The sequence below is a fragment of the Amblyomma mixtum genome, chromosome 3 (genome assembly GCF_055824585.1).
Source record: "Amblyomma mixtum isolate Tamu chromosome 3, ASM5582458v1, whole genome shotgun sequence".
NCBI classification, from domain to species: domain Eukaryota; kingdom Metazoa; phylum Arthropoda; class Arachnida; order Ixodida; family Ixodidae; genus Amblyomma; species Amblyomma mixtum.
In genome coordinates, this window is record NC_143014.1 from 163,007,638 (window position 1) to 163,018,830 (window position 11,193).

At 47.3% G+C, this 11,193-nt stretch overlaps 1 protein-coding gene across 1 annotated transcript; it reads left to right on the forward strand.

Annotated features, from left to right (window-relative positions):
- The first annotated feature begins 6,670 nt into the window (after positions 1 to 6,670).
- LOC149352574 (uncharacterized) lies at positions 6,671 to 9,448 on the forward strand. The gene is made up of 2 exons (XM_089575707.1): positions 6,671 to 6,682; positions 8,819 to 9,448. Exons 1-2 carry the CDS (start codon positions 6,671 to 6,673, stop codon positions 9,446 to 9,448), a joined length of 642 nt encoding a protein of 213 aa, XP_089431833.1.
- The last annotated feature ends 1,745 nt before the right edge of the window (positions 9,449 to 11,193 follow it).

Consider the following 11,193-nt stretch of genomic DNA (forward strand, 5'->3'; position numbering starts at 1 on the left):
CACTGGACATGTCCATCTTTTCATTGCGCAGAATGCTCTACGCCGTGTCCAATGTGATGTGGAATCTACAAATAAGGGAAAATAAAAAATTTTGACACTCCCTCTACCGCCCCTTAGCGGTATCTAGTGGAGGTCTTCGCGCAATGCTATGGATATTCGTCGTTAATGGCGAATCAACGCTCATAATTTTATGAGAAACTAAGGAACGCACCTCAATTCTGCCCTTTTTAGAAACTTTGCGGTTTATGCGTTTGCCCCAGGAGAGTGCGTGCAGATACGGAAGGTGCTTAACTCGCTGCGTAGAGAGTTACAGTCGGCCCTAGAAATGTTTTTATGCATGTGCATTTCAGTGAAGCACTCCGCACGAGCACTTCGCATTTCGAGTAACACCCCAGTTAGTTGCTCAGCCATTCCAGCCTCGCTTGAAGCAACGCACTTTTTCTTTCGCTTTGCGAGGAATTTGTATCCTGAAGTCTTTTCCGGCGCCTGACGAACGAAGAAGAATGTTTTGTCTAGAATTGTGCCCATGATGCGGTGAATAGAAAACGAGCTGCACTATGTGAACACGAAGTGATGCCTGATCAGTGTCAGCACTGTAAAGCTAATATGCCAGGGAACTAAAATACTTACTGATTTCAACGTCTAAAACTTAAAAAAAAAAATCTACGTCTGCTACAGTAACACCGCTCTTAAAGCAGCCTTACCAACTATCTCACTTATTTGCACAATCGTACGCGCTAACTATGCGCAACACCTACCACAACGTGTACCAACTGCGCGACTCTACCTTCGAACTCTACTGCGTTAGCAGCATTCTGCTTTTTCATACTTCATTACTTTACTTGACCAGGAATAGCTGTAGCTGCCTGTCAAGAAAGATGGGTAATAGTGGGAGGAATACGCAGGGCGGAAGCAAATGATGCGCTGGTAAGTTGCGCAAAATATAAAGGACTACTTGTCCAACGCGTGCTGTCCTTGCACTGCCCAGATATCAAACCTAATCGAGGAAGCATGAGAAAAAGTGAGCGGAGTTGCAACTCCAGTTTTAAATCGGCACACGTATTCTCACCGAAGGCGCATAATTGTCCCGCAGGTTTGTGCTGTGCCCGTGAAAATCATCTCGCTCCAATATATACGGTGTGCGTTAAGCCGAAGTGGGGCTTCCGGCCGCCAGCTTCCTGCAGCAGCAAGTAGCCATTTGGAGGATATTCGTGTGGTCGGTATTTTCCCGCAAAGATTGCAACGAATAACACAGTGCTAAAGCTTCAGCTCATAAGTGCGGAGCACGGCTTTCCGCCGTTAATTGTTGTTTGGCGCCTTTTATATAGCAAGAAAGGGCTGCTGGTGAGCTCAGCAGATAGCGATCAACTCGTTCTTCTGTAACGTCCTGCTCTCCCTCCGCTGCTCGCAAGCGACACCAGAGGAATGCGGGCCAAACTCAAGAAGAAAAGAAGATGGAGATAACCGCCGCTATTAGCTCTAGCCTGAATATCGCTGGCGCGCGGTGCTTAGGGAGAAACAGATCTAGTCAAGGAAGTGCTTCATACCGAGGTGTTCTTTTCTATTTTTTTTTATTTTTCTCCCCAAGTCATCTGAGCTAAGCAATACGCGAGGAAGTAAAAAAAATAAATTTAAAAAAAATGCCTGAAAGAGAAAGACGAGGAGCAACTCTAGACGCAGCAAACCAGAACGCGGCGGCTTACTTGGAAAGAGCGATTCTGCCGAAATATCCCCGCCGAGGCTAGATCAACGCCCTCTAGGGACAAGTTGGCTGATCACGCGAGCGCTGCACGTGTCTCCTGGCCTCTCTGAGATGACACAGAAACTCTCCGACAGGGCTCCCCTCCCCGCCCTCTTCTCGACGCAGCCTCCGCCTGAGCGAGTGCCGTCGCAGCTGCGCAGCGGTGATTTCCTCGTGTCCCGGATTTAGCGAGGCGCAAGCGATGCTCTACCCTTACGCACATGCGTGTTATCTCCGGCCAGACACACCTCGATCCCACCGACTGTTTTGCCCGCAGCGCCGCCGTCTTCGAGTTTCCGCTACTTACCAATTTCAGGCGGGCCGGTCCTTCTTTTATTTCGTCCTCACCTTCGTTGCTTGCCAGCGCGCGCAACAACGAAAAAAATAAGTCAGTAAATAAAGAAAGAAACAGTTCAAGCGGTGGTGGTGGGATTAGAGCAGTGTGGCTTTCCCTAGCCGTTTGTGAGTCGTTCTCAGCGCACAAATGCGACTGGAAGCGCAAAACGCTCTTCTATTCGAGTTTCGGCAAACGGCCTAGTGCGGCCGCTAGAGGAAGGCCGCCCGAAGGACGTTTCCATTTACAGAGGGCGAGAGAGAAAGATACTTCCTGATGGAAACGCGTGTACTGGCTTGACGCGCCGCGGAGGCCCTATTTTATAACGCGGTCCATTTGGGCGGTGCAGCTTATCACGCGCGCCGCGCGTACCCGCGGAAACGGCGCGCGCTTTTGCGAATGCGCGTATAGTCGCGCTCGATTATTGCGGCTATCGAACGCGTCGCTCAAGTGTGCTTAAGATGCGTGCCTCAGTGAGACGTAGTAAGAGGCTAATTTCTGAATGAACCGCGGATGAGTAGATGAGCCTGCTCAACAAAACAAAGAAAGGAGGGACAGACACAAGTAAGCAATAAATCAAGCCGCTTAAGCATACAAACAAACGGAAACAAACAAGAATGAAAGGAATAAGGAAAAGGAAGACGGGTCAGGCCCTCAATGTAATGAGCGACCGTGTGACGGATAACGGCCTTGTAACAACCTTGGCGGCGGCGAACACACAGCGTGTAATGGAGCGTGTGCACGCTAGGGTGCTGCACGCACGTTCCAGGTTTCGCGCTTGCGGCCTCCCCTTAGACGCAGGCTACGCGGTCATGGGCTAAGGGCACAGCAGTGTGACGCCCATCTGTCATGCCCCGAACGACGATGCCGAAAGGGGAAGTGGTGCGGAGAGATTCAGGTGGGCGCTGCGTGAGTGCGTGTGCAAGACACGTGACCAAGTTGATCACTAGCCGCAGCGAAATTCCGCTGCAGTGCATCATTGTTCCGCTTGGAATTCAGTCTCGTGTATTAGAAGGGCAAGTATATCGAAATAGCAGAAGTGCAGCTTGATGTCGTAATGAACCACGAACAACAGCCGCGCATGCAGGCTCGTTGACGGTTTTCCTACCTTTCTTTTTGGGGGCTTTATAAAGCCTCGGTACAAAGAACGGTTTTTTTTTTTTTTGAGTATGAAATGTTGTTAACCCTGATTATTGAGATACTCAAGCGAACATCGTCCCTAAAGTTTAGCGGAATCTAAGGCCGAAACTTTTAGCAATATTTTCAAATTTTCCTGCCGAATGGTATCCAGCATAAATAAAAATCCTGCTCCTGACAGCATGGGGGACATTAATAGCGAGTAACGGCATTTGTACCCACGAACAAGTGCTTGGCTTTTCTTGAGTACGAACTGCACCTCGTCACCGCTCGACTCGTTTGCCAAAAGAACAACAAAATGGGGCAGAAGCTTGGAGGCGTATTCAGAAATTGCGTGACCTGAAGCGAGTAGCATGCTCTCAAATTAACTGAAATATGAAATGGAATTCTTGAGAACCATCATTCACGGATTTCACTGGACGAACTTCACGCTACTTTATGTATTTGATTGGCTGTTAAAACTTCTGACCGCCGATAATTATCTCTTAAACGATGGGAAAATTACAAAAGAGCAACCACATCTTTCCTTGTAACACTGAGTAGAAGCATTCTTCTCGTGCCTCGGGGCGCTTGGTTAGGGACAAGTGACCACTGAACACACTTATCGCACGAATAATTAATAGCAGATTACTTGCTTGCAAACATACGCGAGAGCAATGCCTACACATAGAGTTTTGCTCCTATCAAACTACCTAGTAGAACACAAGGCAGAGGCTTGGTTCAGGACCGTTCAGTAAAATAAAGGAAATGGCAGTGGAAAAGAGCATGGCTCGACTTCTAATGGAAGTTATTGGAATGGAAGCGTGGAAGCTATTTATTCTCCGGAGCGCGGAAATGTAGCACTCTAGCGATATATCTGTCGTATCTCTCGTTGCTTATCGCGCTCCCGCGCGCCTGCCCCGAGGGCACAAAGTGTTTTCCTCGCAGGGCTGCAGCTGCGCCTGCAGCGCCGTCTATATGCAGCACGCAGACGCTCGTACATAACATAACGCTCGTACACTTCACGCGGCCAGATAAAGTAACACTGATTGCCTAATGGTCAGCGCTGCTAGCGGTCGGTTAAGGCAGGCACAACTGACGGCTTACTTTACTGTCCGCGGAAACGAGTACAACAATCGGTAGAACCCGGAAAACAGGAACCGTGTCGATCAGTGCGCCGCTAACCAGCTGTAAGCGTCAGAGCGCTCACAAAGGCGCTGCAGGGGGCTCCACTGTGAAAGTCTCGTTTCTTTTTACTCTTTTCGTCACCCTTAGGAAACCTGCTCGAGCCGAAAATAAATCGGTGCCTGGTACGGGTGGCCGACATTCGAACTAGTGCACCTGCCTGGATGCAGGTTGTTGTATACAGTAAATACGGGTCATCATGTTCAACCACCACGATGTGGCCCCCGAAGCACTGCGGCCAACGCAGCCGCGAAAAAAGCACTTTGAAATAGTGAGGTTCTTAATTCTTGGGCAGCACTTACAAAGCGGTTTGCACATTTGAATGGCTAAGAAGGGTTTTTTTATAGGCCAGTTGGTGATCAATTCTATGTAGGAGCTTTCCGCGGCAGGACAAAACACGGCTGGGAGGTACACACCAGCGAGCCCTATTTACAGCCACTTTTACTGAAGCCCGCATCGGCGGTAATATGCTTTTTCACGCGAAGCGCGCGCAACAAAAAAAAAGTTAATAAAAATGGTAATGAAAGGATCGCATGGGTGAAACAAGCAACTTAGTTGTACTAAGTTTTTGGTGTCCGGACCACTTGGTTGATAATGGCGTTCCGGGATCTACACTTCTCTTCCATGCCTTGTGTTGCCGCGCCGAGCACCCTTTTAGGATGGAATGGCTCTTGATTAACCGGCACATTGGCTGCCATCCCGTGCTCCTTTGTGCGGACCGGTTACACTCGCTCGGGCGCTAGAGGCAGTCACGATTCACGAACCTCTCAACAATCTCGGCCGAAATGGTGTAGGAGCTCTTTAGAGCCAGTGTCTTGTGAGGAAAGCATTATTCGTTCTAGTTTGCAACGAAAATTCAAGCGCCACTGGGAACTTCGGTTGCAGTTTTTAAAGCAACTTAGTTAAGCAACTAAGCAACGTTCTGCGCACGCTTCATGACTGTGACCTGTTGCCGTTGCCTTCCTTCCTAGGTAAAGGACAACAAAATCCGCACTGATGAAGGAGATTTACGGGTATTATAACCGGCTGCTCAAGGACGTACGAGTGTACGCTCATCCACACGCCAAAAACATTTTGGAACAGACGCGGAAAATTTCGTTGGTGTTTATGCGAATGTGGCAAGAGAGGAGAGTATCTATTTTAAACATTGTGCTTCTACCGCGTCTATATGTTTTTTAAGCTTTATGTTACTTTTTCCTGACACTGACATATTTAGATTAATTAAATGGGCAAAAAAGTGATTTTTTGTTAGTCTTCTGCCATTATGCAGACAATCGTCTAATGGCAGAACTTGCGTTGTGTTCAGTCGGTTACAAACTTTATTGGTTTTTTACGTCAGAAACTCGCGCATTGTGCTGTGTTTTTTTTTTCTTGCTAACATTATCTGCCGGTTCTGCCTGCTTGTACGCTTTCTCTCTCCTTGTAATTCCCACAGGGCCCTGAGTGCATTTCAGCACTGGCAGCAATAAAAAAAGAAACGAACTGTGACAAAGTAAGAGCTGCAAAATCGCCTTTAATATCGAGACTTCATTATGGTCGCATTTGTATGGAGGAAAAGATCCCTCTCCCACTTAGGACGTCCAGGAAAGCATAGAGGAGGAAAGACTACCAGAAATCGGAAGACCGGCACGAAACCGAGCTGCTGCTTCTTTCCGTGTGTTTTGTTCTGACGCATAGCAGCACTGCAGCTGAAACTTACAAGTTCCGCTATGTGCAGCGCAAACGCAAAGCACCAAGTTCACGAGGTCATTGCATTGCAGATGCCGCTAGTTGCGCTCTGTCTCGATGCTACGGCGGACGCAGCGCGTACCCTTGGCTTCAAAATTTGTAACAAACCGCTCCTTCCGAAGCACGACAAAAAGATCGAAAGTTTAGGAGCGGAGAATGTCGCGTGTCTTGCCTCTTTAGATAACTATCATGCGGAACAGCTCCGCAAACGCGGTCAAAGGAAACGTGATAAGCCATACGCGGCTGTTTTGCCTTTCTTCTATTTCAGAAAACGTTGTTACTGAGCGCGTCGCCGAGAGTGCCGTGTATAGGTCATTGCCAGCGGGCGAAAAGGCAGTTGATATGGAAGTTGAGACGTCAATCGCATCGATTTTACTGCGTGCTCCAGCGCCTTCCTCCTTCCTGGTGACAAAAGGATGCTCGCCACATCGAACGTGGGACACTCGTGTGGTCCCGCCGGATCGACGCGCAGCGGCGACGGATTTGGCGGAGATCGGTATCTGGCCGTATAAAAGCAAAGACCTTGAGACGACACCCTCGACTGTGCCCATTCCGAGCCTGCGACAATGAAGCTGCTGGTGCGTACCCCCTTCTTGTCCCAATGCGCGAGCGAAGCTTCACTGGGCGAACATTGCAAACGTGCGTTCGCTGTATGGAGATGTGCGTACGCACACGGCATTGGTCTGTGGCGCACTGAGGAATTGTTGCCGAACTCGGTATCCGGAGACGTGGTGTTGTTAGCATACGCTGAAAAAAATGAAACGTTTTGTCGTTAAAGTTGTACCCGAACTGCACAGATTGCACGAACCGTATTCGTGCTCGAGCACTGAATTATAATCGTTCCTATATCGCGAAACAGAGGCTTGTAAACAAGTGGTACTCTGTATGACCCCGCGTCGCTCGTCTGTTGTAGGCGTCATTGTGAAAGCCTCTGCAGAGCTTAGTTAATACTAGAATAGTGTGAGAATAAGCTAAGCCAATTTCAACATTTATCTAGTTACACTGACACCCTCAAGAGCCCCGCATTGTGGCGACGGTCGTATTAATAAGCATCGTTCTGGTTGTTTCCGTGCGCGGTCGGTGTAAGCCTGGAACTGACACTCTGAGACCTCCAGTTTGTTTTCGGCTTCAAAAAATAAAAAGACGAAAACCTCATTACGCTCACTACAGGCATCTAAAGACGCGTTCGGCTCGCCTTAATATAGCTGTGTTTAGTTTCTGAAGCCAGCACGCTTATTCCATATCCCTGATTAAGAACAGCTGTGAAAGACGGTGCACTCTTGAGTACGCCGTCTTTGACAGTTTGCGCGCGCATTAATTTTCTTGTTCACTGCATTAATCTGTTAAGGAATTTTTCAATCCTCGGTAAAAGAAACAGGTGCCGGGAACTTGAAAACAACACGGCATCTAAACGGTCACTGAATGCTTGCGACATCTTATTATGTGCTGCAGAGCTGCGAGCTCTGCAGAGCATAGTAACCATTATTGAAGTCCAGGGCTTGATTGAAACCCGTCTGGTCGGGTACGTTCATGGCGGAAATTCTTCAAGCCCTGTCCATTCGCTGTCCATTCGTTATAAAAATGACGTTTCGGCCCCACTACGGCGGCCGTGTTGCAAATTTCCGCCATTAATTATTATTGTAACCAGCGACGCATGAGATGTGACCGAAGCAGACCGTCACACATGAGACGTACGCAGCGTTAAAGAGAAATGACGCAGCTCGGTTAAAACAAAATGGCAGGCATTCTTGCCTGCGTACCCCGTAGTATGCAGTACGCTGCTGCCAAACGTAACGCGTGCAAGCAAAAGAACTAAACCCTATTCGGTCTCACTGAAACGCTTAAGTGTTGTGGAAGCTGAAGGCACTGTCATCTTAATTACCACGGGGTTATTCCACACTGTAAGAACGCTTCGTCGATTGCCCCCACCTTGAGCGTGTTTGTTCTTGGCTGTACGTATCATTTTTTGAGGTGCACCTCGTAACTTAGGCCCCTGAATAGGTACAGTCTTTGTCAAAAGTAACCAGGCTGCATGGTTTGCTTATATCTCGTACAGTGGCGTCCTTACAGCTTCTCTGAAGCTGAAATGGTCGTTAAAGGTAAGGACTGGGGGTCTTCTTACCTTCCAACACGTTTTGATCTTTAGGAAAGCCACAAGGGCTCCACTATACAAGCTAGAAGCAAACCATGCAGCCTGGTTACTTTTGACAAAGACGGTACCTCTCATTGGAGCTCCACCTATGCTGCAAACATTCATTGATATGTGTTTTCGCTTGTGAATTTCTCGAACATAAAATTAAGTTAGCGCAGCTTGAGTTTTTATCATGTGCTGCACTGCCCATATTATTGTTCGTTTTTGCCTCCATTCTCGATTATTTTTCTTCCACTTAAAAATGGTTCCCTTCATTCCGACAGCAATTTCTCTAAGTTCATCCAGATAGCGGTGTGGGCGCCTGTGTGCTAGGTAGAACTACTGTAAGCGTAAAACTGCGAGGCACCGAAGCGATTACGATCAATGCGTAGGGTATAAAATAAAGAACCACAACAAAAGAGAATTAAATAAGAGCTGTGTTTTTAATTGCAGTCCACGCAAACCTCATTTGCAATTGAACAAAGACAGCCTGATGGCATTTGTCAACTACAAATACTTTTTCACGTTACGATAGTGCATGTTGTCCTTATAGCACTTCTAATTATTATTCATTAATTTTCAGATCTGTGCCGTATTTACTTGCGGATTCTTTGGCGCCGTTTTGAGCGGCGGATTTGGACATGGCCATGGATTTGGACATGGCGGTGGCTTCGGGAATTTCCTTGGATCCGGATACGGTTCACTAGGATTCTTTGAAGGTTATGGAGGTGGGTTTGAAGGCGGGTATGGCGGAGGCTATGGAGGAGGCTGCGGGAAATGCTTCGGAGGAGGCTACGGAGGAGGATTTGGAGGAGGCTATGGAGGTGGTTACGGAGGAGGTTACGGAGGAGGTTACGGAGGAGGCTACGGAGGAGGCTACGGAGGAGGCTACGGAGGAGGCTACGGAGGAGGCTACGGAGGAGGCTACGGAGGAGGCTTCGGAGGAGGCTACGGAGGGGGCTACGGAGCTGGAGTCGCAAGTGGATTTTTGGGAGGCTTAGGCGGTGGTTTTGGCGGTGGATTTGGCGGTGGCCTGGGTGTACCCTTGGGAGAAACTTATATCGGAGGCCCCGGTACATTCGGCTACGTGAAAACATTGACCGGACCAGCGTATTTTGTGCAAAGAGAAGACAAGGTGAAGAAGATCCACCCTGGTGTCCCTATCGCTGCCCACACAGGAATCGGCTCTGGTCCCGGATTGCTGAAAGGATGATTAAGGGGGACACTTAATGAAGAGCAAAGCGATAAATGGTGCGTATGCAACTGACTTCCGCGTAAAAATTTGCTTTGATTTTTTTTTCTGATTCCATTTGTACAGGCAGTTGTTTCCTGGTGGTTCTGCGCATTTGGGCACGACTAGATAAGCAAGAACTCATGACCAACAAAAATTGAACTAAAGGAGAGGCCGTGCTGCACGTCACGCAGTGTTGTCGCGTTTTGTACGACTTACTGCAACACACCAGCTGAGGCTGTAGCATTATCACGAGGCACTACGCGAACGTCTGCATCGTTACGTCTGAGGACTTCAGCGTTCCTTAGTTTTTGGTGGTGCCTCTCAACAGCGTACCACAGCGAAAAAAGCCAACTTACGCTGCAGCATCTACTATCATGACACAAGTTATACTGAGCCCGACCTCAAACGATATGATCTGAAGCATCCAGAGTTTGCTGCGAAGCACCGTGTATTCGGAGAATAGTAATGATGGAGAAGGTTTCCGCACTAAGGCAGTGTAATATTTCTGAATTCATATAATTAAATTAAATCAATAATCCAGCCCCGCCGTTACCACCGGTGAGGTCATTTCAAGCTCAAGCGGGTTTCAATATTAATACCATGTTTTTTGTTTGTTTGTTTTTTCACGCCTCAAATACAGATGTACTTGCAAGTGTTTTTAAAAATTTTTTCGCATAAAAATCTTTCACGTATTTTTTTTTACAGGTTTCATCGCATATCCATCACCCAGCTGACTGGTTCTGATTGTTTTCCTTGTGTAGTTGTGACAAATATGCAAACAAAATGTGAGATTGTGGTTATTTATTTCGTGTTCAATAAAAGTTACATGTACATATTCCCTTCATGACGTGCGTTGTGTATTCGGAGAATGATTAAAACCTGTACACAGAGCGAAAACAGAAACTAAAGCCAGAACACAGACTTATTTTCCTTTTTTTGCCGCATATTTTGTGCTGTAGAAGCATACTGTCCAGAATGAGCTCGAGTGTACATTACAATTTCAATTTAGTTCCCTGAAATGCAATTTCAAGCCTTTTAGTTCTAAATAAAGTAATTGCTCCTTGCACGAGCAAACGTCCTGTACTAGCGACAACAGAATAACCCATTGCCACATTTTTGGTCTGCCGTTCTAATCGGATCGTCAACTGAGACCTCCATAACTGCCCGCGTTCCACAGATTCTAGCGTACGCATGATAACTCTTCCTGTCGGCTCCTTGCGAATAACAATAATGAGCAACTGCGCGGTTTCAGCTATGGAACGGAGGGTATTAATTAATGAAATCCAGGTTACGATTCAGTATATAAACACAGAAAAGCAGCAAAATGGAACACAACGTTATAATACTTACAAGAACACGAAACCATGGTGAACAGTAGAATAAGGAACTCCACCGTTAGCTGCCGAAAGCAATGCACTGAAAGTCATATGAAAGGAATTTGAGGTGCAGTCACAATAACTATGAACAATAAATAAATTGTGCGCCATTGATGAATTTCATCGAGGAAGAACAACGGCAGGAAAAGGGAAGTGATAAAGACGGAGAAGGTGAAAGGTTTGAACAAAAGAGCTAGGTTTTTCACGTTTTTCAGCGCCTTGCAAAGAAATGATAGGAACTTTAGAAAGAACAAGGCTGGCAGAGTGGGTGTCATACAAGTCCTGATGCCTGGAGACTGTTTGATGACTAGAAAGGTCAGTGTGCTCTAGCCGGCAAACAGTGATTAG